The 27,328-nt window shown below is 40.6% G+C and overlaps 1 protein-coding gene across 11 annotated transcripts in view; it reads left to right on the top strand.

Moving 5' to 3' along the window:
* ANK3 (ankyrin 3, node of Ranvier (ankyrin G)) overlaps nucleotides 1–27,328 on the top strand; it is a 208,697-nt gene that overhangs the window by 52,422 nt on the left and 128,947 nt on the right. For 9 of the 11 annotated variants that reach the window (XM_014940420.1, XM_014940417.1, XM_014940415.1 and 6 more), the window contains exons 2-8: nucleotides 6,244–6,345; nucleotides 6,821–6,919; nucleotides 7,301–7,399; nucleotides 11,911–12,009; nucleotides 15,768–15,953; nucleotides 16,517–16,540; nucleotides 17,755–17,853. In XM_014940420.1, coding sequence (XP_014795906.1) covers nucleotides 6,244–6,345; nucleotides 6,821–6,919; nucleotides 7,301–7,399; nucleotides 11,911–12,009; nucleotides 15,768–15,953; nucleotides 16,517–16,540; nucleotides 17,755–17,853 — 708 coding nt within the window. The remainder of the gene's footprint in view (nucleotides 1–6,243; nucleotides 6,346–6,820; nucleotides 6,920–7,300; nucleotides 7,400–11,910; nucleotides 12,010–15,767; nucleotides 15,954–16,516; nucleotides 16,541–17,754; nucleotides 17,854–27,328) is intronic. The other 2 variants (XM_014940421.1, XM_014940418.1) reach the window with 1 other exon arrangement.

The raw sequence follows: 27,328 nt of genomic DNA, 5'->3' as shown, positions 1-27,328 counted from the left end.
ATTCCAAATACTATAATATTTTTTGGCTACTTTATCATGCACAATACAGTAATATGATCAAAGAAAGTTGATTATTAAGTTGCATGATAAGGCAAAGAATTAGAGGGATTTGTTTGGTTTTCCGACCAATAATTAAATCTTTTCTCATTCTGCAATCATATTCAAAATAGCTGGCCTTCCCTAGATGAAAGATGTTTCCTTTGAATTGTCAGGCAGTAGGAATGGAGCTTTTCCTGTTGCCCTGTGGTTGTGTTTAGGGCTGTGATCCCAAAAGCATCTCTCTAAAGGATAATTAACAGCAGAAGTGCAGATAGCAGTTGGCCCCAGGCTGTCACATTCTTATCAGAAGAAAACAAGTATGGTACTATGGTATGTAAAGCATGAATACAGGCGTAGTTGTGTGCACAAAGATCATCTCATCCAGTGCAACCAGTGCCCTTTCTAATACAGAAAATACAAGAGAAATTATCTAATACAGATTTAGTTATAAGGTCATAGGGAGAGACAAACGATACAGCTGCTTGTGGAATGGAGTCCCCCCAAGAAAATGGTATGGCTGGTTTATTTCACTTGGTTCACACTTTAATTGCCAATATAGTTTATTTGAAATAAACTTTCATCCCTTCCCAAGTGAGTGTAATATATTTGCTTGGAGGAAAATTTTAATTTCCAGTGTAATGCTTAGTGTCCATCAGAGTTGAGCCTTATTGCAAAAAAATGCCATCAGTTGCAGTAAGCCCACCCTTATGAAAATAAGCAAAAATGTTGTCATCTGTTTCCTCAGATCATCTCTGCTGCAAGACTAGTTCTGTTGAGCACATTCCCAAATGAAAGTAACATAAGTTCATACCTTAAAATGAGGTCATTGCTTCCCCCCACAACAAATGTTAGGCATGGTTAGCATCTTTTTGTTGGGACTCAAGCCAGAATGCATCCTGTTCCTGCACAATGGGAACCTGCTGGGGGTTTCCCTTCACAACAGCTACTGTTAAAGATGGAGTGAAAAACAAAACCCTGCTCCCAATGTGAAAAAAAGATGGGATTTTTAATCTGAAAAAGAAGCCACTGTAAGCAGAACACAAAGGAAAGAGATGAGTGTAATAAAAATACCATCAGTATGGGAGCGGGCCTGTGCACATTGAAAATAACGGCTTTGCACTTTTGAGGGTTCACTAAATAATACAAATTCTACATTTTCTGAAAGGACTCTCTCTAGTCCCATGGAAAAACCAGGCCAGACCCTGGGTTGACAGTCAGAGCAAATTTCCTACTAGTTTTTGTCTTAGCTCATGCTAAATCGTCTCTTACTTCACTGGGAGAAAAAGATGGTGAATATGTATTTGGTAGTGTGAGTCAGCATCAGCATTTTCTGGTTTAAAATGGAGGCTCAAGGTAATACCAAGTGACTTGGGAGTTAGTCTTTCCTGTAAAACTCACATCGCTTTTCCTCAAAATGGGGAAACGGTTCTCAGGTCTTACTCCTGCACATCATGGGCTCTGCCATCCGTCATGTGGAAGGACTAGAGGACCTCGGGGTAAAGAAGGGTTGGGAACAGAGTAGTGCTACCAGCACGGCTCCTTCAGCCTCAGCCCTTCCCGGAGATGTCTCTGGGATGAAGGCTGCTGAAATGATCTCCAGACTGGAAAACCTGTTGTGGGCTGCAGGCAGCCTGCAGTTGGCACGCTCATCAGCCTGCTGTACATTAGGGAATTGGATTTTTATAGCATAGTACATTAAAGGGAAATACACAAATTTAAAAGAAATATACATTGTATAAAACTGTACTCATTAGCCAATTGTGTGCATTTACACATTTCTTGAAACTAGAAATAGTCTCTTTTTTTTTTTTTTCCCCAAGAAAATAGAGGGGAAAAGGGGAGAAGTCATGCCATCTGTGAAGAAAAAGCTTGATATTATGCACGCATCAGTACTGGTACTCTCATAAATCCACTGTTTAAATATTGCCTGAATAGCTATTCCAGAACTGAGTGCTGTGTACAGGATCTGAGGTCTGTTTTAAAACACTTGTAAGAATCTTGATTTTTAATTTCAGTCTGGATATAGAGATTGAAAAGGTACCACCCTTGGGGAGCACAAGAGGGAGCAGGGAAAGGCTTCAGGGACACAGCCTGACAACAGGGATCCTGGGCAAATGCACAGGAAGGGCTGCAATCTTTGTGGCTGACTGTAAGAACATCTAAGGTTCAGGGTGCTTTGATGTATGTCCCATGCTTGTTGTTCTCTTGATATTTGTCAAGGCGGTGGAGAATCAAAAGCCAATTTTCATCTTCATTTCATGTTGGGATTGATTACAAAAAAAAAAAAAAAAAAAAAAAAAAAAAAAGGGATCTGTTGATTTTTAATTTCAGTCTGGATATAGAGATTGAAAAGGTACCACCCTTGGGGAGCACAAGAGGGAGCAGGGAAAGGCTTCAGGGACACAGCCTGACAACAGGGATCCTGGGCAAATGCACAGGAAGGGCTGCAATCTTTGTGGCTGACTGTAAGAACATCTAAGGTTCAGGGTGCTTTGATGTATGTCCCATGCTTGTTGTTCTCTTGATATTTGTCAAGGCGGTGGAGAATCAAAAGCCAATTTTCATCTTCATTTCATGTTGGGATTGATTAAAAAAAAAAAAAAAAAAGAAAAAGAAACAAAGGGATCTGAAGAGATTGCTGGCATATAGAATGCCTCTCAGGAATATTGAGGTTTAAGTAATTAGCATTGGAGAAAATTTTTATTAGGTCTGTTAAGGGAATGTCCTGTAGACATGCTGTCTGTGTGAGGTTTGTCTTTCGGACACCAACTAGCACAGAAGAGGGAAATGGGTATACACAGAAGGAACACTTACCTGCACGGATATCCCAAGTGATGGTTGGAAACCTAAAATCCTTTTTTCCCCCCCTACTGTGTTTTTTAATGCATTTAATATAATAGGTCCTTGATCAGTCTTTGACATGGGCTTCCAGGCATGATGGCAATCCAGATAAATAATTATTAACATTATTGTTATGCTTGTTTGATCTTTTAAATTCTTCAGTGCCTAAGCTCTGATGCTGCTCCTGTCTGCAATACAGAGGCAATTACAGGCTCTATCAGGGACTCCAAGGAGCTTTGTGTTAAACAAAGCAGTGCCAATTGGAAATCATGTTTTTCTACTCTATTGTGGTATTTTAAAAACAGATTGAATTTAGGCTTAAAATAGATGTGTGAAGTTGAGAAAAATTTAGGTTCAGAAATGTGAAAGTTTTTGTTTGATGTTTTTGACCAATTTTTACTGACCCCTACATTTACTGACCCCTTCTGTAGAAGTCGGATAGCATTCATTGGTTCTTCTGGGTTTTGGAAGTGGAATGACTTAAAAGCAAGTGTATTCAAGGGATTTTGCAAGGTAGAAAAAGCTTGAAAGTCTGTTCTCTATCTGAACAGGTCTGAAGCAAAGCCTCAGCCATAGAGAAAATGGAAGGTGGCAATGCCACTTTTAGAGAGGCTGCGATTGCTTTTAGTTTCCAAAGATGTTGGCTCTCCCTTCTCTCTAATGTTATTGCTCGTTTCTGCTTATGGCAGAGTCCGTAGGGGATGGAGAGAATCCCAGAAGCCCTGTTGAACTTTTTGCACAATGGTGCAACCTCAGTCTCAGTCTATCTCTCTGTGCAAATCTTAAAATTTCTGTCGGTGCTGCTTTTCCTGTGCGGTGCCCCTCGTGCTGGGAGCCTGTCCCTGAGCAGTGAGAGCCCTGGCTGATGGGTGAGTGGCCGTACCCAGTACCCCTCCGGCCCTGCTGCGCAATTGGCAACCTAACTGCTGGTGTCGGGGATGTTTCTGGGCAGTTTGAGCAAAAGGAGTGAGTTCTGAGCAGTGACTGGCAAAGCAGGGCATGCTGTTTGCTTGAGGGATTTCAGGAATAGATTTGTGCATCCCGTAGCAGCACCTGAGCCAGCTTGGTTGCGTAATGGTTTTAGACGTCCCTAGGCTGGAAGTGTGACCTAACCTTTGTCCTTCCTCCCTGTTAGCAAGTGCTTCCAAGGGAAGTCCTTCAAAGACACAGGCGTTGCTCTCCCTCTGCAGGGAAACAGCAGTTAGCTATTAATATGAATATCAGCTATTTATCACTCCATCTGCCTCCCCCTGCCTCCATTTTGTATGAGCAAACAGAAAGGTTTAAATGTTTCTGGGTATAAGCAGTGTTTCTTGTCTGGCGTGCGTTAATGTGACTGGCGGGAACTGATTTTCCATAGCAAGCTTCTCTGATGCATCCCTTCCCCTCCCAGAAGCAGCTGTAAACAGCTGATGTTAATTATCATCCACCTGCTGACTGTGCCAAACAGACATGCCATTACACTGTGACAAAAAAAGGCTCCCGGTCTATTAAGTCCTCCCTCATACCTTTGCTAATGCTGATAAAATGCTGACCTGTTTTTACCCCAGTGGCTGCTGTTGCTAAGCACTGAGAAAATGACCTGTCTCCTGTAATAATCTGCATTGCACGGTTCAGATGATCTTCCAAATGAAAGTGTTCTACCGCACCTTTCAAGGCAGCTATTTTTTTCCTACAGTCTTTACAGTTCTGACCATGTAGTTTGTAGCAGCACCGTGTTTTTGGTAGAGCCTAATTAAACATGGGAATCTGGGGGCTGTTTTGTTGGAAGCACATCACAGACGTTGATTTGTAATGATCAGTGCGGTGTGTTTGGAAAATAATGATTAAGAGCAGGGAAGGTTGTAAGCTATTAACTTACCATCACAAAGTGGAAACCATGAGTGCAAAACCAGGGAGAAAATGAAGATTCCCTAAGTAATGATTCTCTCGCTGGAAGAGAGAGCTTGTTGTATTGAAAGGGCTAGTAAAATTGTCTTGTAGCTTGTACTGGTATGAAGAAGAAAGACTTGATACCCACTTAGGATTTTGTTATCATTATGCCCAAGATTGCTTCATCCTGCAACATGAAGGTGACTTCAGATGGGCTTGAAGCAATGCTTCAACAGAACATCCACTTTGCAGTGGCTGCAAGGAGAAATGTCTATAGCAAATTCAGAAAATGGGGAATGGGGAAAAAAATATTATTTGAGCACTGGATAAGTAACGGAACTTTGGTGCCAGAGTGTTTTGAATTTCTCTCATCAGTTACTGCATTTAATTTTTTCACTAAAGGTAATTGTTGTACTGTTGTAGAACCTTAAAGGATCATAAAGCTGTAGTGATGTAACCCTATGAAATGATACTGAGAAAAAACAATAAACGTCAATTCCTGTTATACCAATGGAGAATAGGACACACAAAAATGTGTTGACTGCCTGAGATGCCAGGGGAAGCTGTGGCACAGATAAAATCAAAGATTATATGATTTGTTCCTCTTGAAAACTAACCCAGTGCATTCCACTTGCTCCAAGGCAGGATCAGCATTATCTAAACCTGCCTTGGTGGATATTTGCGTAACTTCTTGTTAAAACCCTCCGGGGACAGGAATTACTTTCAGTGATCTCTTTCATGGCTTAACCATCCTTTCTGCCATCCTTATAATCATGCTGAAGTCATCATAAAGCAAGTTTGCACAGCTATCTTATAGGCAAGATGCTGAAAAAAGTAAAATGCAGTTTAGATAATGGCACTGTACCTAGGGACTTTAGGCTACTTCATGTATGAATGTGGACAGATAAAATGTGCCATAAAATGAGGGAGAAGGGGAAAAATAAAACAAAAAGTAATCAGACATTAGATTTTAAAATGCTTTAATTTGTAAAACCATGTTTTTTCATTCAGGTAGTCCAGTCCTTCAGTGTTGACTATTTTGGATTTTTTAAAATCTGTCATGTGAGATCTCCCAGCACTGCTCTGGTCTGTTTAGCTTGGACATTAAAGGTGGTGTGACACTTTTGGAAAGAGCAGAGTGGTTTCCACGGAGTCCTATCCTGAGCCTTACCATGTTTATCTTCCATGCTGTGGACCAGATGTGTCCCTAGCTGCTACCCTTGCATGTTAGACAGTGCTACATAATTCATATTTATATATAAAGTCAAATCTTGTGCTGCCTAGTCAGGCAGCAGCCTATTTACACCAGAGGGTGTTGCATAAGCAGGGACTTCAGGATTTGACCCATATTTGATAAGGCAGTTTGGGATCCTTTCGTGTCTAGTTAAATGTGTGTACAGTATGTTGTATCATTAGTAACCTGTTTGCCAAGGAAATATAGTTTTATAGTGTGCTGTAATTTCTAATAAGACTTTTCCTTTTGTCTTGTAGTCTGACACAAATGCAAGTTACCTGAGAGCTGCTCGAGCTGGCAACTTGGAAAAGGCCCTCGACTACTTAAAAAGTGGAGTGGACATCAATATTTCAAATCAGGTTGAAGAATATTTTGATTATATTTGCTGGATAAATACCTTTCTCACTATTTATTGAATCTGTCTTTATATTTTTGTTTCATGTTAGTGATAACTTCTGTGGGTTTTTTGATGAGCCATGTTTAAATATTTTATCCAGTTAAAGCTTTTATTTTTACCCCTTGCCAAGACATCATTTCACTGCTACTTGGACAATGTTGTGTTATTTAACGTTGTCTTTCATGCCATGTGTATTACATCAGACCATGGGACAGCACACAGAACTTGAGACCCCAGAGCTAGTATATCCTGATTTAATTCATATTCTTTCCTTGTAATCTAGTTCTTGTAAAGTTTACATAATAATAGTTTTTGGAAGCAGTCCTCTTACTGGGATATAATCATTTGTCTCTTGATACATTGTTTGCTATGCTGAAAAACCTTTCCCAATATTTTCCATTGCTTTTCTTTTTTTTCCTCCTCCTTTTTTAAATCAGAATGGGTTGAATGCTCTCCATCTCGCTTCCAAAGAAGGCCATGTAGAAGTTGTCTCTGAACTGATACAGCGAGGTGCCAGCGTGGATGCAGCGACAAAGGTTAGTCAGGCCTATCTAATTGTTCTCTTGTTCACACTGATGGCATGGGCACAAAGTGTCGGCCAACTGATTACAGACATTACTGCAGCAGTAATTGCCCGTTTTCCACTGGTAAATTGGTCTCAATAATCATTTAATAGAAACCTTTTAGATTATATTAAATGTCGCAGGTTACTAGGGATGAGATTTACTGAACAAATTGTAGATTCCCGTCTGGGTTTCTGTATGTGTCTTCTAGAATAATTTTTCCATTAGAAATACTCAGAGTATTTTATTGCAAGAAATACTATATTTTAAAGTGGCACATGTTCTTGATACTATTGTCATGTATTCAAACTCAAGTTTTATACTCTTTTCAAATATAACTGTCTTTCATTTCAGAAAGGAAACACAGCGTTGCACATAGCATCCCTCGCTGGACAAGCAGAAGTAGTCAAAGTATTGGTTACAAATCGGGCCAATGTCAATGCACAGTCTCAGGTAAAGTAATATTTCTCTATTTGGTACTATCCAAAGCTTTGCTGACATTAAAATCCTTCTCCCCTTATAAACTGTAATATTAGTAAGTGTATTGGGTAGATCTCATTGTATTAATGCTGGCTCTTGAAAGTAGGGTTTGAGTCAGGATGATGAATGTAATCCTGCTAACATTAAAAAAACCCGCATTCTCTTTTGACTGTTCCACCCAGGTGGGTAACCACCAACAGGTGCAAAGACAAAGTTAAAACACACGGCTGCCATTTTGTTAGGGAAGGAAACAGGCATTTTAGTGGGTGTGGGGCTGAGTTCATTCCCACCTTGTAACTCAACATGCAATTAGAACTTTAAACACTTCCAGCTCTCCCCCTTCTGTTCGGCCCCTCACCAGGTGGTCAGAGTGTGCCAGGGACATATCAAGTCAGGGCAGGATAGAAATTGTTTGTTAAAAGGGGAAATTAAAAAAAAAATATTTTAAAGAAATATTAGGTATTTTATGATCTTTCAAATAATATGAACAAAAAGTTTAACGGAAACTATTTTAAGAATGTTAGTTATTTGGGATCTATCTTTCATGTTTCCTTCACCTGGACAAGGAAAATAGGTCACTCAGTTCTCCTTTCTTACTCTTTTATACTAGATAGATACACCAATATTTTGTTCCAGGAAGCATAGAATTTGAATTTAGAGAATAACAACAACAAAAAGTAGTTTTAAGTAAAATCTTTCATAGCTGTTAAGAAGTAAAGCAAAGCAGAAATATTTCCAGTGGTTTTCTTGTTAAGGAAATAAGATGGCTTTGAAAGAGTCTTTTCTGCTTGTGTTTGAGAACTTGTGTATTCAGCCCTGAAACTAAAAATAATCTGAGATTGTAAACATCTTATATAACTGCATTGTCCATACACCCTAAGGTTTTGCCACATGTTACCCTTATTTTGCTAACGCCTGAGAATTAAAGATATCTTGTTTCCCCCATTATGGATGCCTTTGACATCTTTGCTTGGGAGATGTGTGTTGGCCGTTCCACACCAATACCTGTTACCAAACTGCCCCTGGACCAGCTTTGCCCGTGATACTGACATCCCTTCCCTATGAGCCTTCTTATGGGGAGCAGCTGAAGCAGCTGGGGCTGGTCAGCCTAGAGAAAAGGAGAATGAGGGGAGACCTTATTGCTCTCTACAACTACCTGAAAGGAGGTTGTAGAGAGGTGGGGGTCAGTCTCTTCTCCCAAATAATAGGTGAGAGGACAAGAGGAAATGGCCTTAAGTTGAACCAGGGGAGGTTTAGATTGGATATTAGAAAAGTTTTTTTACACTGCAAGTGTTATTAAGCATTGGAACAGGCTGCCCAGGGAAGTGGTGGAGTCACCATCCCCAGCAGTATTTAAGACGGGTAGAGGGTAGACATAGCGCTTAGCGATATGGGTTAGTGATGGGGTTTGTCACTGTTAGGTTGATGGTTAGACTAGGTGATCTGAAAGGTCCCTTCCAATCTAGGCAGTTCTATGAATCTATGATTCCTAAAGCTTAGAAGAAAGTTCTGCTGTATTTGGTATGCCCATAGAGAGACTACCCAAAGATCTTTTTGGTTTGTTTTTCTTTTTGATGATAACCTGTTCTCTGTGAGTTTGTGCTTACAGCACCAGTGCTAGGGATGTAAAGCCTTCCTTAATCAAATCTTCCCGTCCTTAAAAAAATAATTAAAAAAAAATATATATTTTTACTGACACCTTCTAAGGGCTGTTTATTACTATTGAAGACAAAATGCTTTCCTGAGGCTTGTGGCTCTCTGGTAATATCAGCCTATTTAAAGAGACAAGAAAAAGGGAAGTATGGGGGTAAGATGTTGAAAACCCTACAATAATTTAACACAGAAAAGGTTCTGCTCTGCCTTCAAATGGCAATAATACTTGGTTCTGAGAATTTTTTCATATTAATTATTTTCTGAAACTAATAATTAGGAAGCGTTTCCTGCTTCTTTTCTAAATGCAAATGTTTGAAACCAAAAAATTAATCTCTGTTTCCAGCTGAGCTAGTAAATAGATATTGAGTATGCCACAAATGATAGGGAAAAATGCCAGCCTCTGCTGTTCACTGTAATAATAACAACCTGTAATGGGACATATTGGGAACCTTAGCAAGCGCTTGCTGGTTTTTTTGTTTTTCATTCAGCAGAATTGTGACTGTATGGTAACTAAACTGTTAGGCCTTGGTTGTGGAGAGTGCATTAACACATTGCTGGCTTTAGGCTTTGGCTCCAGTAGGACTTCAGCGCCTGCTTTATGCTCGTAGCGATGCTTTCCTGAATAGAGACCAAATTATCAAAATACTGGAACAGCAACAGACCTTGCAGCCTGTGCAAGCCTTGTAAACATGTGGCTTCACAGCTGCTCAGTGTCTTGTTGATGGTAAAGTTCCTCTTAGATCAAACATCCAGTTCACGCCGTTTCCTCTCCAACTGTCCCTTTTTCTGACCTCCTGTTTGTCTCTGCTGGCAGTGAAGCCTGCATGCTCGGCCTCAGGTCACCTGCGCTCTCCTGTGTGCTCCGTGTTGGACGTGTGCCCTGCAACGCTGCCCCGTTGCTGTGACAGTCAGATGTCTGTCAGCTGTTTTCACTGCAGCTACTATAACTCAGCTGAAATCACTGCTATAGTTCTTAGGCTTTCCCTTCATCTCTCCAGAGCTTGGAATGTTGATGTTTTATCTTTGATGCAAATATACAGCTAAATTCTTCTCAGCTCATCTCTGTTTGGCTCCATTGGTTTCCTGCAAAATCTAGGTCAGTGTCCTTTTTAACCGTTCTAGCTGAATTGTTGAGCTGCTCTCCCTGTGTCTTCCACCTTGCTGAAATGTCTGCCCTGGCCACATTGCAGCCATGAGGGTGCTGGTACTGTCTCAGCCAAACCCAGCCATATGGAAGCACTTCCTCAACTTCTCTGTTGCTCAAGCCAGATGAAATCTTTCTTCTGTTTTACCTGTTATTTTTAACTAGCCCTTACCTCCTGATTTATTTTTTATTTCCTTTCCTCCTTGTCCTCCCCATTCTCTACAGTCATCACCAGAAGTGGTGTGTGGTAGAGCAAGAGGTCTAGGAGGATCTTAAGAGAGGGTGGTTGAAGAGGTCAGGTGCTGCCCTCGTTGCAGCTGACTCTGTGTAAAGTTTACTTAAGAACAGTCTGAGAAATCGCAATGGCATGAGATCTGGAAGATAGTGAGAGGAAAGACAGGGCCCTAGCAGAGCCCATTGAAATCTCAGTGACCTCCTGGCCAAAACAGTTAATGGTGTCATCACCTATGCTGGTACCATAAGGAAAGGGATCACACAAAATCTAGCAGTAGTATGTCTGACAGAGTAATGCCACAGGGTGAAGGGTGATAACACGTATTGTGATAGATCAGAGGAGAAAGGGATTGTTTTTCTTATTGCTAATGCTGCTTTGGTTACTTCAGGAGTACTAAACTGCTCATCTTGGTATAGTATAGGGACATTTTAAGTTGTTACGTGTAATGTATTTACCACTAGTTCACCATTCAGTTGGACTGAGGGACATGCAGTGCTCCACGAAAGCCAGGCAATTTCAGGTGCAAATACACAACTTCTATAAATTCCTTTAGAGGTGTCTTGGTCCCAGGACAGGTTTCATGACTTCATTTTGCCTTTTTGGTTTGGTGATATCAAAGCTGTGAATTTCAGAAATGCGTAGGACAATAGGGAAAAATACATTGCCCTGATGTTAGTCCCCAAAAATTCAATTCCTGAAAGGCTGTGAGCTGTATACAGTTAAGGCAAAGACAGAAGCATTGACTGTAAGAAGAAAGCACTTGCCAAGGAATGAGTTAAGCTCTGCGGCCTCTAATAGTTGTATTGCATTGATTGAAATCACTCACTCAAGCATAATTTGAGAAATGCTCTAATGTGGTCGGAAACACTGATAAACCTCTGTCTCAACCTACTGAGAACCAACAATCCTCCAATCTCCTGGTGCCTGAAATATGAAGTAGCTCGGTGACCACAAGCAGGCTATGCTCAGAAGGCAGCTCTTTGAGGAGATAAAAGGCATAAGTAGCTTGCACAAGTGAAAGAGAAGTCAAAGCTAATGGAAAGAAGAGAAAAAATTGGGAAGTATTCTGAAGGGCCATTGCTTTTGCCTTCGCTACAGACTTGTATTGTATTTCCCTGTCCCATTTTGCATTTCCATTGCTGTGACTGCATTTATCAGGAATCACAACTCTACCAAATGGCCTGTCCACACTGGTTTTTAGTTTAACTTCACAACAGATGTGAAAGGAAGTATTCTTGCTTAGCTGTGGGAACTGTATCTGGTCAGCTGAAAGATTCCACTGCGTCCTTTTAAATAATATTACCCTTCTCCTGTCTTCACTTGAATCCAGGGTTATCACACCATTAACTGGCATGTGAGCACACAGGTTTTTTTGTTTTCCTCCTAATCTACCCCAGTTTGGTATGTATGAAATGTTTGTGGAGTGTTTACACTCTTGTTTTTCTGTTTCAGAATGGTTTCACTCCACTATATATGGCAGCCCAAGAAAACCACCTGGAGGTTGTTAAGTTTCTTCTTGACAATGGTGCCAGTCAAAGCCTTGCCACAGAGGTAAAAGTTTGAATTTCACACTTTATGAAAAAAGTAAACATGTAAAATGTGCTTCAGCAGTGATTCTTGCCAGCTTATATTGAACTGGTCTTTTAGCTGCAAAATTAAAGACCAATGAAAAGTTCTGTTTGCGAAGTGTGCTAATGAGTGCTGAGTTACTGACTTCAGTTTAAACCATCTCTTGCCATTTCTAAAATAAAAAATTATTTCGACTAGAAACAGTTCTAAAAATAGAAGTGTTCTTAGTCATAACTAGTAATCTTTCAGGTTAAGTGCTCAAAGAGGGAAGCTGTGTGCATAACACAAAAGTTCTCTGTGCTTTCATTATAAATAGTGAGTAATGTGGAGGGCAACCATAAAGCAAGAACAACTGTTTATCTACACTTTGGAGTCAGTCCTGGGATATCAGGGAAAGCCCAGGGTTACTTAGTGTTGGAGCGTTTTCTAAATGCATTTATTGCCACCTTGATACTCTCTCTGTAGAGCCCTGTTATCCCAGCTGGTCCTGAGGTGGTCATTTCAAGCTGACAGAAAGATGGAAGGTCCATCCTTGAAGGTGTTCTGTGATCTTTACAGAATACTTTTTAATTCTAACTCAAATAAGGAAAGGAAGGAAAAAAAATAGCAGATATCTTAATAGTCTAAAATGTACTGCACTGAGATAGATTTTTTTTTTTTTTTTTTTTTTTTTTTTTAATCTGATGAATTTTCAGTTGTTGCAATTCCAAGATTTTGCTACCAAAAGCATCCCTATATTTCAGTGTGTGCTCTCTCTAATATTTATTAGATTATGATTGCTCTATTTGAACAGATTCTGTGAAGGAAATAATGCTTATTTGAAAAAGTTTTAATTTTTGCAAAATAGGAAATGGAAAATTATTTTATTGCATCCCTGTACTTCATAGTATCACTGTATAATCCGTATATCCGTATAGGTCCATATATCACTATATGTATGTATATATGTGATCTTTTTTTCTCTTCTGAAGTCAGGACTGTAAGAAATCAATAATGGATCAAAATTATCTTTTCAAAATCACTAAAGGTTAGTTATATCTAGAAGTGTGCATCAGAAACTACTTTCTGGAAGTGCCAAAATAAAATATTTTAAATCTGGAAAATTAATTGAAAATTTTAGTTTTCAGAACACCAATTTCTATTTCTTTGTAAAAACTTGGGAACGAAGAAGTCAGGGGGCCCCTGGGATGTACAACAGATTCAGACTTTAGAAAATATTCTTGCCACCGTATGATTTTCTGAAAATAGAAATTTTTAAAATTGTGTACAGGCACTTGGTTCTTTTTCTTTGGTATTGTTTTTCCCTTGAGCATTTGTATGTCAGTTTAGGTTGAGCTTTTTTCTAACTCAGCTTGATGATAAGGTGCACTCTAATTTTATCCATGGAGAATTCCTTTGAAGATACCAGACTACAAAATGGTGTTGCCTTTATTGCCTTACTTGTTTGTGGTAGTTGCTTATGGGTGCTTTCTTATTTTCTCTTGGTCCAAGTTTTCATATAAATCTAAATCTTTTTTTTTTTTTGTAAGTGTAAAAGCCTGTGTTACTAAATGATTGCCACTTAGCTTAATATTCATTAACAATAAAATTCTTTAACAAAGGTCTTTTAATCTAAATTAAAAAAAAATAGAACCAACTGTTTTCTTTAAATTGTTTTTAGGTTTTTGAGTTTGGTTTTGTTAGTTGTTTGTTGTTTTTTTTCTGGAGTGGGTTTTGCCTGATGATTTAAAGTGCAATTGCTAATTATAGTTCTGACATCACGATACTTCCTGCAATTGCTTTTTTTGAGTTGTCATCTCCAGAGAGCATGTGGTGGAAATGCATTCTTGCTGGTGCTAATATTCTTGGTGGCAGTTTGCTTGGCCTTGGCACGGTGATCTCTGCACACACTGAGGGAACGGGCAGCTCTCAGCAGAGATAGGGAACGGCAGATATTCTGGGGTTGAAATGAAGTGCTCCCTCCCATTTGTCCACTCCCTTTTCCCTAAGGAAAACAGGAAAAGGTGTTCCTAGGATTTACTTTTTTATGTATTATTGTTACCAGCATTTTTAGCAGAAGAGAATGCCCAATGAGAAAAGCCATTGTAGATACCTAAGGCACCACTCGGGGCTTTTCCGGGCGAGAGCCACCCTTAGTGCAGGTACAGCGTAGCTATATTGCCAGAGCCCTCTTGTGGGGGATGCTCGTGGAGGATTTTGGCCTTCAGAGCTACACAGCATTTTTCACACCCTGAGCTGTGCTCTGCCCTCAGCCTGAGGCCGCACAGTCCCTTCCAACCCCAACATTCTGGGGTTGTTCCACCCCAGGAGCCCTGCACGGCCTGGCACCACAGCCCAGAGCTCTGCCCCGCTACTGGAGGCAAAGGGGAAGGCTGTGGTGAGATTAATTTAAAAAAAATTCATGGGGAAAAAACCCAACTTGTTAGGATTTTTCTTTGTCAGTGATTTTTCTTTTTTTTTTTTCCCTTTTTCCCCTCCAAACTTTTGAAAAATACTCTTTTTTATAGCTCCTCCTGTTTCTCCTCCTAAATTGTGGCTCTGTCTGTTTGGCAAGCCAGAGAGAAAAATTCTTTATTGAAAACATTACTTTTAGTTCCAAAAATTAAAAAGTTAATGCTTGAACTCTGCACTTTTGAAATAGTGTGAGGATCTACACTCTTCTGTGTCCTTGCTGCACTTCTATTTCACACTGACACAATTTCACCATGAGAGATGGAGTTGAAAAGTGAAAGGTGTTTACCTAGTAAACTGTGATGAAGTTTGCTAAAATAAGGTTTGGATACATTGATCAAGAGTTAAATGTAATAAATAAATATCCCAAGTAGAGTAATTTGCGTTTGTGTTTTTTGAGTGATTTGTGGGTATTTTCTTGGGCAAAGCTAAATGTGTTCCTGTATTGGAATGCCACTATAATGTTTGGGAAGGAACAGAATATAAATGACAACTCTTTCATTCTTTAGTTTTCTAGCAATCCATGAAAGTAAAATTATGAAAACATCTGAGACTGTACTTTTCATGTGTTTGAGGAATCCACTCTAAAACCTGTTGAACAAAAATCTTCCTTTTTTTATACGTTTCTTATTCTGCATTACTTTGGTTGGGTACTTGCTAGTCTGAAAGGAAATAATTTGTAAGAGGATTGTTCATTACATCTATATAAATTTTCATAAGTTGTAGTAAAATAATTGGTATATTGGGAGAATGTGGTATTCCTATTCAAATCTTATTAGATTTTAAATACACATATGAAGTACATCAGAGGATAGAGCTGAAGTGTTGGTGGTTTTTTCCTTAAGAACCATAGTTTATATCTTGTAGCTGTGGGGGAATGGATGATAATTTGCTATGGATACATTATTAACAATTGTAATTTTAATTTTCAGCTTTTTATAACTTTTTATATAACTATACATTTTATTATACATATACTTATTTGTGTAACTGTTAATTTGTGAGTAATTTCATACTTTTTTTCTGAAGACTCCATCATTTTTGTTCGCTTGTGTCTTACAATGTTAAGTCTGGAGTGCCAAAAAGGTATTTTGAGCATTTGGGATGTAGTTCACCAGCACTTTACTCCAATTCAGTGTCACTGCAGGGTACTTTTAATTTGCACCATGTCACATTTTAGGTTTGAATTTCAGCCAGTACCGTTACTAATGCTGAGATTGCTTCCCTTCCCCTTCCCGTCCCCTGGAAAGCTGGGAACCTGTGTTGAGAGTCCCCATTGTATGTTGCAGGATGGTTTCACGCCTTTGGCAGTAGCTTTACAGCAAGGTCATGACCAGGTGGTTTCACTGCTACTTGAAAATGATACAAAGGGAAAAGTCCGTCTTCCTGCCCTTCACATCGCTGCTCGCAAGGATGATACGAAGGCAGCGGCTCTGCTCCTGCAGAACGACCACAATGCTGATGTGGAGTCAAAGGTCAGTTGTAAAAATTAAAGCAGGTTGATGTTATTAAGCGCTGACCACATGTGTTAGATCCAGTGAAGATCTTCCTTAGTGTGACGTATCATGCCGCAGAGTTACGCGTAACTTTCTTCTATACTATGTGATTAAGAATAACGTTTTATTTGCTTCCTTTGCCTCTTTCCTCCCCCATTCCCTTTTTCTTTAAATCAGGGTTAATTTCTTCTCTAGAAACTTTGCAAATGGAAAATAATAAGCAAAGTGTTATTAGAATTATTCTCTTGGGAATGAAAGCCACTCCTGCGATAGTGCTCTATAGGTATTGTACAATTAAGCCATTTGATTGGTTGTTTGTGCAATTGCTACTTTAAGAACTTTGGTAAACATGTAACAATGAGCCTTCAAAAACACTCGATCATTCAGCTTCCATTCAGTCGAGCTTCCTTTGTGTGCCAAATGTGCTGTCATCTGAGCTGCCATGCCACGTAGCAATCATGAAGCTTTTTGCATCCATATCACCAGTGGTGAACTAACCGTTCATTTTTTCCCCCTCTTTGCTTCCAAATGTGTTAACCTAGATGATGGTGAATAGAACAACAGAGGTATATATAAATATATATATGCATCATCACTCCTCCATGACTTAGTGCTGCTGCATCATTTCTTCCTCTTCCTTTTTGCATCGCCTTTTATAGGATAGATACCTGCTTTAGATGAAACAAAGTAGCATGTGCTAGAGAAGACTGTAGTTTAGATACCAGGGCTTTCTGCAGCTGAAAATAGGGCTTAAAAATAAGAGTAAGCGTTCTTGGGAACTAATTGCCATCATAAAAGAGCCATATTACGTAAGATGGAGCTTTTAGGGATTCTCATACAGTATATGTTTATCAGATGTGTTAAGAGCTGCAGACAACCCTGTTGTGTTGTGCATCCAGGTCTGATCTTTAGGCTTCTGCATGACACTTACCTCGATGGTGTCAGCAAATAGAATGATCTGAGAGTGGTTTTATATCTGCAAAACTCCCAAAGCAAGGCGGTGGCAGCTGGCATGGCTTGCTAACAATTTAGAAATGCATCTAGTCCCCATAAGGTTTCATATTTTGCAGGACTGATGGAATTGCTGCATGTTTTAGCATTATTTTGAAAGGAAGTAAAGTACTTAAATATGAAAATAAGTTGCTGAAGTAATTTTATCAGTAAGGCATCTTCTAATTAGGGTGGTAACTTGCAGTGTCTGAACATAACCCAGTGTGATTGCCCACAGTGGGAGTCTGATCTTTATGGTACTAACCCTTGGAAAAGAAATTCCATATTAATCATTTAAAATTGTCTTTGATGTTGTTTTCATTTGCATCTACTTTGAATTCATAAAAAACAGTTTGCAAGTATCATTAAATGACTTGTATCTGAACTTCTGCATAGAATCTCTAAGAGATTTAACTTGCAAGATGGACATAATACCATTAACAGCTAGACGTTTCTCGTTAGGAATTAATTTCTTATAAAAGATCATTGCTTTAATACTCAAATGTTTTGCTGTTGTTTTTCTGGAATAACTGAAAGTTTTATCCTAGTTCTGGTCTTCTAGAATAATTATGTTAATTTTTTTCTCCTCTTGCATAGCAATATGATTTTATTTAGACTCTCAGAGAGTCTATAAATAAATGTCAGTGAGTGAAAACTAGTACAGAATTGGAATGGTGACTTGCAGCAGACTCCTATTACTAGCTTATGTCAGTGATGTGATACAAATGTTGGAGTACCAGTGAGATATAAAAAAATAAGTATCTATTGGTTTTGTTTTGTTTTTTTCCAGAGTGGGTTCACTCCCCTCCACATAGCTGCTCACTATGGAAATATCAATGTAGCTACATTGCTGTTAAACCGGGGTGCAGCTGTGGACTTCACTGCAAGGGTAAGTGTGAAATCTTACTTATGCTTAGTTTGTTTAATCATCAGTTTGAAACACTTTTTCCATAAAGGTGTGGAAAGGTCCATTGCTCTTGCCAGCCTGGCCTGGCTGCTCCTGTTCTGTTACCATATGGGGGGATTCCCATACAAAGGGGGGTTCCCTGAGCTGCTGAACTGAACCTGAGCTCTATTCACCACCTTTGAAACTTCTGCTGTTTTCATAGTTCCAGCGTTGCAAAAGGCAGGCTGGGATTCAGTGAGATGAATGCTTCCACCTGTAGCTTAACATATGGCAGGAGCGCTGTCCCTGTTGAATTGTCCTCAATATGCAGTTGTTTCCAGTGAACATGAAGTGCAGGTGTTACTGGTGAATGAAGCAGCTGTGCCCTTCACTGCATTTGTGAGAGTCAGGCGATGCATAAAGGAGGTCTGAGAAAATGTAGGGGTAGAAAATGAAATGAGCTATAGAAATGGAGGAGAGTTGATAACGGGAGCTGTATGGTGGAAGCCTCAGTAGTGTGGGGGAGCTAACCCTCCTGACCCTGTAAGCTCTGCACCAAAGTCACTACACAGCCCAGGGAGTGACAGGGTAGTTCCTCAGATTTATGGAGAAGGATCAAGAGCCAGGAGGGAAATGGAAGGGGCTTTCCTTGATTCCCTTTGGTTATCTCTGGGCTGAGTGGGGAGCAGGTGACTGGTGGCTTCAGCTGCACCTTCTTGCTTGGGGAATGGGTCCATCCTCCCCCAGGCAGCTGGATGGCTCTGTGAGCCTGGTGCCAGCAGAGTCTCCTCACACAGCCTGGGCCGAAGTTTGACCATATCTGCTGTCAAAGTTTGGGTCTGTTGGAAAACCGAAGAGGAATATTAGATTGAAGGAGTGTGGTCAGGGTTGGGTGGAAGTGGGAACAACAAAATGTAAACAGGAGAAGTGTAGAGGACAGAAAATGACAGAAGGAATCTGAACAGTTCTTTTTTAGAGATTGTCTGTGATTAATAAGGGGAGTTGGTGGAGGGTGTGATAGAGTGGGAATAGAAATTTTTACATAATGTTTTCCTTAAACTGTAAGTAGGAATGCAGGTGTAAAGTGTTGGTGCTGTCCACTCTTTAATTCAACATAGCATCATCCAGTGATTTATTAATGAAGACATCCCCAAAGCTAAAAGACACTGTTACAAGGCATGACCAAGTACCTACTGATGCTAGTGAGGAGAGTAGCAGCAGATGTTGGGTCAAGCTGATAGTTGAGTGTCAAAGCTAAGGATCAGCTTTCAAATATCCCCACAAGTGATGTTTTCCAAATCACATTCATCACTAAATGTATTTCATGATATTGGTGGGAGAGGGGTCCCAGGTTAGACCCACTTAAAGTTCACAAGCTAAGAGTAGATACTCTTTAATTCAACATAGCATCATCCAGTGATTTATTAATGAAGACATCCCCAAAGCTAAAAGACACTGTTACAAGGCATGACCAAGTACCTACTGATGCTAGTGAGAAGAGTAGTAGCAGATATTGGGTCACGCTGATAGTTGAGTGTCAAAGCTAAGGATCAGCTTTCAAATATCCCCACAAGTGATGTTTTCCAAATCACATTCATCACTAAATGTATTTCATGATATTGGTGGGAGAGGGGTCCCAGGTTAGACCCACTTAAAGTTCACAAGCTAAGAGTAGATGTGGGGGTTAAGGGTTTCTGGGAAGCTTCCGACTCTGCGTGCTTTGCTTTCACTGATAACTTTTACTTCTTTTCCCAAATCCTTAAACTGACCAAATTAGAGCATTAAGGCATTGCAAACGATCATAAGCTTCAGTATGTGATAGGCTCTAATCACAGGAGCAAGGAAGAAGAATGGAGCCCTGGGTCAACACTTTCCTGCTCAGAAACCAGATTAGGGATTAGAAATGCTACTATCTTAGCAATTAGTAGCATTTATTACCAGTACCACTAAATATCATCTGCCTATGCTTGTTTTAATAAAATAATACATCTTAGGTTTCAGCAGCTCTGTTCCGGATTAGGGGCACTGATGGAGAGCACATCCAGAGCAATAAGGCCATCCTCCCCTCCTCTTCAAGACCTGGAAATTCCAGGTTCTCCCTCCATTAGTTGTCCCCGTTGGAGAGAGGCAGAGGGCTCAGACGGGTGGGGAAGCGCGGATGCGGTGCCATCAGCCGCAGGAGCAGGGGCTGGCTGGGACTCAGAGCTCTGAACGGCTTGTTGTGCTTGTGAGAGCTGGGTGGGGGCATCCGCAGTGCACAGCCCCACTGTGTGGTGGTTACAAATCTAGATCAAGTAGTTGTGACAGAAGTAATCGTAGCATAAATAACAATAATATGGAGCTGAATTTTGTTCTTTAGTGTTTATCAGACTGCGGGTAATGAAAGTGCTTCACAGAAAGATGAGTTAAGTTCTGCTAGAGCAGTGAATCTGTAGGCAATCAAACCCCCAGTCTAAGTTGAGTGCAAATTACAATTAACCAGCACCAAGCAACAGACCCCTTGCTTGATCCTTGATTATCCAAATTGTAATACAGGTAGAGGTGCTCCTAAAACAAGTACTAAAAATGACCCATAGGTACAGCCTGCCCACTGCCACCTCATTGCCTCTTGTTGTTTCAGTTTCTGTAAACAATATCCACAGGGTGCTGTGAGAAAGGGCCCTTATGTGAGTTGTCGACAAGCAACAGAGCAAAGATATGAAAGGGCTGTAACTCAACTAAAATCATACTAGGTGTGTGTATTGTAGCTTTCGGAGGTACAAAGAGCAAACTGTAGGATGGGGGTGTCAAACGCACTTTGTGTTTTTACAAACCATCAACCATTTTTCCTTTGCTCTTGTTAAATAAATATGAATCAAAACTACTTGTCTATCTCATTTTATGTTTAAACTATTTAGGCAAGTATCAATTCTGGGGAGAGATTTGAACAAGAGCAGAGGATGATGGTAACAGAAGATGCTTGTGTGGATTGGGCAACATGAAGATGAATGTCTGAGGGCAGGATAAACAGGCAGCTCCCACCATCAGTGTAGTGAAGGTGGGGAAGGGTGGTGAAAATGTGAATGGACATGTAGGGTGAAGGCAGAGCTCTGAGCCTTAAGAAAAAGAGCAAGCACGGTGAGAAGAGAAGTTAGTGAAAGGATGTAAGAAAAGGAGAGCAAATCTGTGGCAAAGGAGATCTCTTCATCTGCTGTGTTTTCAGTGGGTTTCTGAGAGGCCTGAGGGAAGAAAGAGGTTCCAGCAATGAAGGCAGGGAAAGACATGAGCTTGGTGATGGCTCCCAGTGTGCAGGAGGTGAGCGGTGGTGCTGTACTGTAAGTAAATAATGTCCCCAGTGATTTGCAGTAGCAGCTGCTCCCCTCACCCCTGCTCGGTACACACCTGCCTGCCTCGCAGCTCTCATATGCTCCCCGCTTCCCTTTTTTCACTGCATCTAAGAAAAACAGGCATAGGTCCAGGAGCTCTTACAGGTGTTACAGCGCTTGCCAGCCTGTGTACCTGCTGTCCGTAGAGGCTGGGAGGGTTGGAGAGGTACCTGCTCTTGGTTTGCACTCCTCCAGCACAGCACCTGGTTTCCTGTCAGCTCTTGCATTGAACTGCAGTAGCATCTCTATATCTGTGCTTCCTTCTCTAGCCTTGCTGCAAGTACAGATGTCACAACATGGAAAGTTCCCTGTGGGATAGATGGAGATCATTTCAGTGAATCAGCTTGTGATGCCCCTGATTCTACCTATCAATTTTTTTTTTGACAGGAAGAAACAATTACTGCTATTTTAAGAAAAATATTTTTCATCAGCCACTTGTGCCTTTGAATCAAACTGTATCTGCTGTGTTACCTAGAGTTTTAATAATTTTGATGTATACTTCCCATTTTCTGGAACTACCAACCTAGTGATTGGTGTGGAGAAGTGAAATCCACCATGTGGGCTCTCCTGTCCCAAGCTTTCAATTCAGGAGCTGTGTTGTTGGCATACAGTGACCATATGGATAGTGAAAACTGCCGTGCTCCCACCCTGGCTGTGGCTTGTGGAGTTGGATGCTGTTGCAGGGGCTTCATGCCATGGGCTTGACTTTGCCAAAATCAGGTTATCTTCAGCCTGAGGGTGGGTGAGGTGCTGGAGAAAAAGGACAGGTCACAGAGGGATTCTTCATCTCTACAACTCCCTTCAAATTTGCTCTGGACTGCCTTGTACTTTGACATCTAGGATTTGGGAAGGTGTCTCCAAATACATGCTAAAGCAAGTAACAGCCATTGGAAGGAATCAGAAACCAGTTTCCTTAGCAGTCTGCTTATGCCTATGGTATCCTGTGCAAGAAAGCTTTTTTGCTAGGGATCAGACCCCTGCAGGGTGCCTGCCCTTTCCTCTTCAGGCCTTGCTTGGGCATCCCCAGGAGCAGTGCCCAGGGAGGGCAGGCAGCGTTGTCTGCTGTGGTTCTCAGACAGCTATGATGGAAATGTATGTCCAGACTACCCTGGGCTAATTTAGCAACAATAAAGTGCAAATCCAAGGCTTTCCCCAGGGCTGCTTTGCAGACCAGGGAGGTGAGGAAGGTGCTTTGAATAAACTATTTTCTGGGAATTACAGTTAGGAAAAGGTTATCTTTGGGGATTCGCAGAGTCTTCAGAAATCATTCTTCTGTCTGAGATTATCTTCCAATGGAAAGAAAGGTGAGGAAATGCCTCTGAAGCTCCACCAGTCTCTGAGGAGCACAGTGGTTAGAAAGGAAGGAAGAAAGAAATTACTCTTTCTTGTGGCTTGCAGAGCAACAGCTGAAAGAAACCTCTGTGACCCCCGCACCCAGTCCCTACTTGAGCAAGTGAGAACATTCAGGTAGCATGGGAATCCTCTATATGAAGATGACCTCTGCCTATATCTTTCTTGCCAAAGCAAACGGGTTTTACTGTGACAAAACTGCATCCAACCCTGCGAACAGCCTTCCTGATACTCAGCCCTCCTTATTCTAGAGGAGATCTCAGTTCCACTGGGAGTGGGCTTTGCCTGCAGAAAGTTTGCTTACTGGAAGCTGGAGAAAGGGTTTGGTAATTTTGAGAGGGTGGTGTGAGGACAACATGCATTAATGATGACCCTCAGGCTGAGCAGCAGAACACCATTAGCCCATCAAAAAGAGAAGGCAATATGTAAGTGACAGTAACAGAAGAGAAAAACATCTTTTTATTTCCCTAGTGGTAGTGTGCCATAACAACTCCTTGCTATACTCTTCCTTCTTTTCTTCCAGGATTCATTTTATACATATCAAACCTGAAGTGTATATGAGTATATAAGTCTACAAGAACTAAATTAGCACAATATTAGACTTATTAACATTAAGTAGAGGAGAAGAAAGCTAAAAAATTATGCACTGGTGTAAGGTTTCCTGGAAAGCTCTGATTGTGGGTTTCTAGCTATAATTTCTTGAATTTCTGAAAGTTCTGTACAAATCTCACCAATCCCAGTAACTTCTACTAGAATATAAGACTTTTCTCTCTGCAGGGGTTCTGCTGTGTTGTAGCTCCAATTCTGATTTGCAGAAAAATACAGGAGAGAATATTGAGTATTTTCATATACAACATGTAGATGTAGTTGCATATGACAATCACACGCACAGCACAAGCTTTTTATACCTCCAGGAACTGGTAATAACAGTAATACCCATGCAGTGTTGTGGATGACAATTCCAGTATACAACAACAAACATTATGCTTTTCCCTTAAGAACCCCTAATGATGTGAGGATTTTCCGGACTGTATAGGAGATTTCTGCTTTAGCAGCCTGGCTAGTTTCACCTTCTGTTTTATTCACGCATTCTTTGTCAATATTAAGCTCTTCACAGAGTTGCTCCCAGTTGAGAACTAAGAAGGACTATCTTACTAAATTCCAAGTTAATATGAACATTTTGGTAAGAAACTGTTTTCTAAAAAAAATATCAAAGATAAAGAAGTTAAACTTTTCTATTTAAAACTAGACTTCACTGGGGGGCTGGGAGGAGAGCTCAGAGGGGGAGGTAAGTTCTCTCGCTGGTAGCAAGGAGAAATACCAAGTCCCCATGATGCTGGCAATGAGTCTTCACAGTCCCCACATGATCTGCCAGTCAGTCAGCATTTCAAACAATGCAGTACATGGCTAGGAAAGGTTTACCCCTGTTTTGTGTGTGTTCTTTTTAAAAGGTACACTTCAGAGCCCAATATGATAGTGTAAGTGCAAACATTTACTTTTCTTTTTTATTATTAGCATCCTTATTTTTGTAAACCCAGACTGACTGTGAAGAGAAAGAGGCAATCCCATAGGACAGCATAGCATAGCAGAAACCAGGGGGAATTCTTCATTTTCTAAACAGATTAAAATAGAACTTCTAAGATGTACTGTGTTTGCACTGTCAGTTTTTGATGTACAGTCAATTTTAATTTTTTCCCTATTTTTTTTCTGACTTCCTAACCATTTGTGTTGCTAATTTGCAATAGTAAGGAGTGATTCTGGCTGCTGTAGTGAGCTATGATGGATAACGCCACGTGTCAGGGGGGAGCTGATCTCATTTCAGATGGGAAATGTAGGTGGTTTATTGCTCAGCACACGATAACTCAAAGCTTTTTTGGAATTTTCCTGTGAAAATTTCGACTGCACCTGAAAGGGCTTAGTGTTTCCTCTGATCAGGCACAAGCAAGAGCCAGTGAATGTAAAAGCAGGTCACTCTTCACCCGTCGTATTTCTGGATGCTGTGAGACTCTGAAGGAAGGCACAGGCACTGTAAGGGAGGGTAGTGGCTGCAGCAGGCAACGGATAGAGGTAAAGGGAAAACAGCCATCCACAATGTTGAGGTATCGAAAAAAAAGATTGCAGGCAACTAATCTGTCACACTTTGAGCTATTTACGGTGTCAGAGTACTTCAAGTCATATACCCCAGGAAATCTGCCAAGGGGGAGAGGAAAGGCTGTGTGCTAGTTCATAGTCCTATGAGCATTTATTGCGTAGTTTTAGGTTGCTGTTAAGTTATGTTTCATGCTCCCTGTAGAATTTAACCCCCTCAAGTTGAATAGCGGGTTGGGTCTCAGTGTCAAGGGATCTACCTGAGACATTATCCAGCATTTGATATTTCAACAGCGAAGCATTCCAAGAGACATTCTAGATCTGAACCACATCTTTTAATGGCAATGTTTTGAAGGCATTTCAGTTTTATTACTGCAGGAAAACATCTTCAAAAGTTTCCTGATTTACTATTCTATCTTAAGAACAAAGGGAGAAATTTATAGAAGATCAAACAGATAAAAATAGACTGAAAAGACAGCAGATGCTGTTGATTTACTGAAGAATTCAGAACCTTACATTTGGTGGCTATATTGTTTGCTGATACCACAGTTTTAGTCTTAATAACCTACACCCAAGCTGCACATATTATGAAGCTTTTTTAGCTCTAGTTTCTTGTGACAAGTACAAACAACTCGATTTTGAGTTGCTTGCTTTACGTTTTGTCATTGGAAACATTAATGATGATGCTGTCTGAGATTTATTCACTTCTCAGTTCACGTTCTGAATTGTCAGATCAGAGATGGGAGGGGCCATATGCGTGATATGTCTAGATATAATTCTTTAAGCCTTGGCACAACATAGTGTTGACCAAAGACAAGTTGCTTGCCCTGAACTTCAGTGTGCAATTATTCAAGCATTCACATAATGCATCTCTTCATCTGCATGAAGTCAGAAGTCTCAGTCAGCAGAATTATTACCAGTAAAAGCTCCAATAACTACAAGGCGAAGTTAAATTCTGAATGGAGACCTACCCTCTCTCTTTTTTTCCTCTTCATTTCCCCACAGTGTTTTCCTGAGCTGTTAGGGCTGAAAAAGGCGAAACATGCTTTTTCTTCTTTGTCTCTTAATTCTTTTTATGAACTGTCTGAATAGGTTAGTAGAGAGTGACAAAAACTGCATCCTCCTTCCCAGAGAGTGAGTGCTGCAATGCTCTTTGAGCTGAGGACAGATACTTCACTGGGCATATAGGGATTCATTTGTTTGATTTCTCCTGCTCAATTCATTATTTCAGGGTAGCTCATGTAGTTGGTTTTCCTAACAAATTGTGTCTAAAGTGATCACATCCTTTATCCATCCATCTCTTCCTAATGTGAACTTGCTGCCTATTTTCAGCCAAATGTAACTGAAGGCTTCAAGATCCTAGGGACATTAAATTTATGTTTTTCATAAAGACAAGTGATCAAATGGAGGAAAGATGGATCGCTAGCTCTCCAGCTTGCAGAAGTGAGCTCAGTCCTTATTCAGCACTGGACAATTTCCCCACATTCCCAGCCAAGGTGCTCACCCCTGTCAAAAGCTGAGAGAGAAGTGCACTGTCCTGATAGTTTCAGAACTAGAAATATGAAGGTCATTTGAACAGGACTCTTTTCTGACCATGAAAGTGAATATGTTTTAATTTTTCTTCCCTGTTATAAGCTTGGAAGCTCTAATGATTATTAACAGTGGAGGAAGAAGCTCTGTCATTTCATCTTGCTAAATTGTATTTTACCTCTATGATAATATTAATTAGTACTTTCTAGTAGCTGTGAGTTAGCTTCGTAGTGAAATTTTGTGTAAATGGAAATGCAGCATCCTGGCTTAGGTACTCAGCATTGTTATTAAGCCGTGAGTCAGCTTGCCACGTCTGAGAGGGGATCTGCTTCCAGCGCTGGTTTGCTCTCGCTCCACTCACCTGCAGCTTTGGGGAAGCGCTATTAAACGCTCTGTTGGCCAGGCCAGACACTCGTACTGCTCCCCAGCTATTCAAGGTGATGGGTGCCTTTCTGATTCAGTCAGCCATGGGACACACGCTCCCAAAAATTTACCGCTTTCTGCTCAGTCACGGGGAAGCTGGTTCTACTCAGCCAGCTGTTTACGCTGCCCCCGAATACACAGAAGCATGTTCTTTACAATTCCATTTGTCTTCATACAGTAGCTACATGCTCTGTTTAAATCCTTTTATTTTTTACTTGGCTCCATATGATCAAATACATGCAGGATGTGGCCTTCCTACACCAAGAGATAAAGGATTCATCAGAGCATGAAGAAACGTCCTCTCTCCGTCTCGTTAAGGGAGTGTGTGTTCCTGCAGGCACTGGTTATGCAACTGTCCCCGCAGCGTGGCACCGCCGTGCTGCTGGCCTGCCCCCCACCCGGGGGGGGACACACACCCCTTGACACTTGCACCCAAAACACGGTATTACCTTGATTAGGGAAACAAATTCGGTAGATGAAACGGTGATGTGACTGAAATGAAGGTGCTTATGAGGCTTTCAGAGTTTGCTGATAATGTTCAGAAATAAATAGCATTGGCATCTTGTCACTTCTGAACTAGACCTACAGATGTAATGGTTTTATTTATTTTATTTATTTTCCATGGCTCTTACGTGGCCAATGAAGTTGTGAGGTATGAATCCTCATCATGGCATGCTCAAAACCAACCGTAACTGAATTAAATTGCTAGAGTTTCGTCACTA

Source organism: Calidris pugnax, unplaced genomic scaffold (assembly GCF_001431845.1).
Source record: "Calidris pugnax isolate Ruff unplaced genomic scaffold, ASM143184v1 scaffold39, whole genome shotgun sequence".
Classification (NCBI taxonomy): Eukaryota; Metazoa; Chordata; class Aves; order Charadriiformes; family Scolopacidae; genus Calidris; species Calidris pugnax.
The sequence above is the reverse complement of the archived record's forward strand: the minus strand, read 5'-3'. Positions and strand labels throughout refer to the sequence as shown.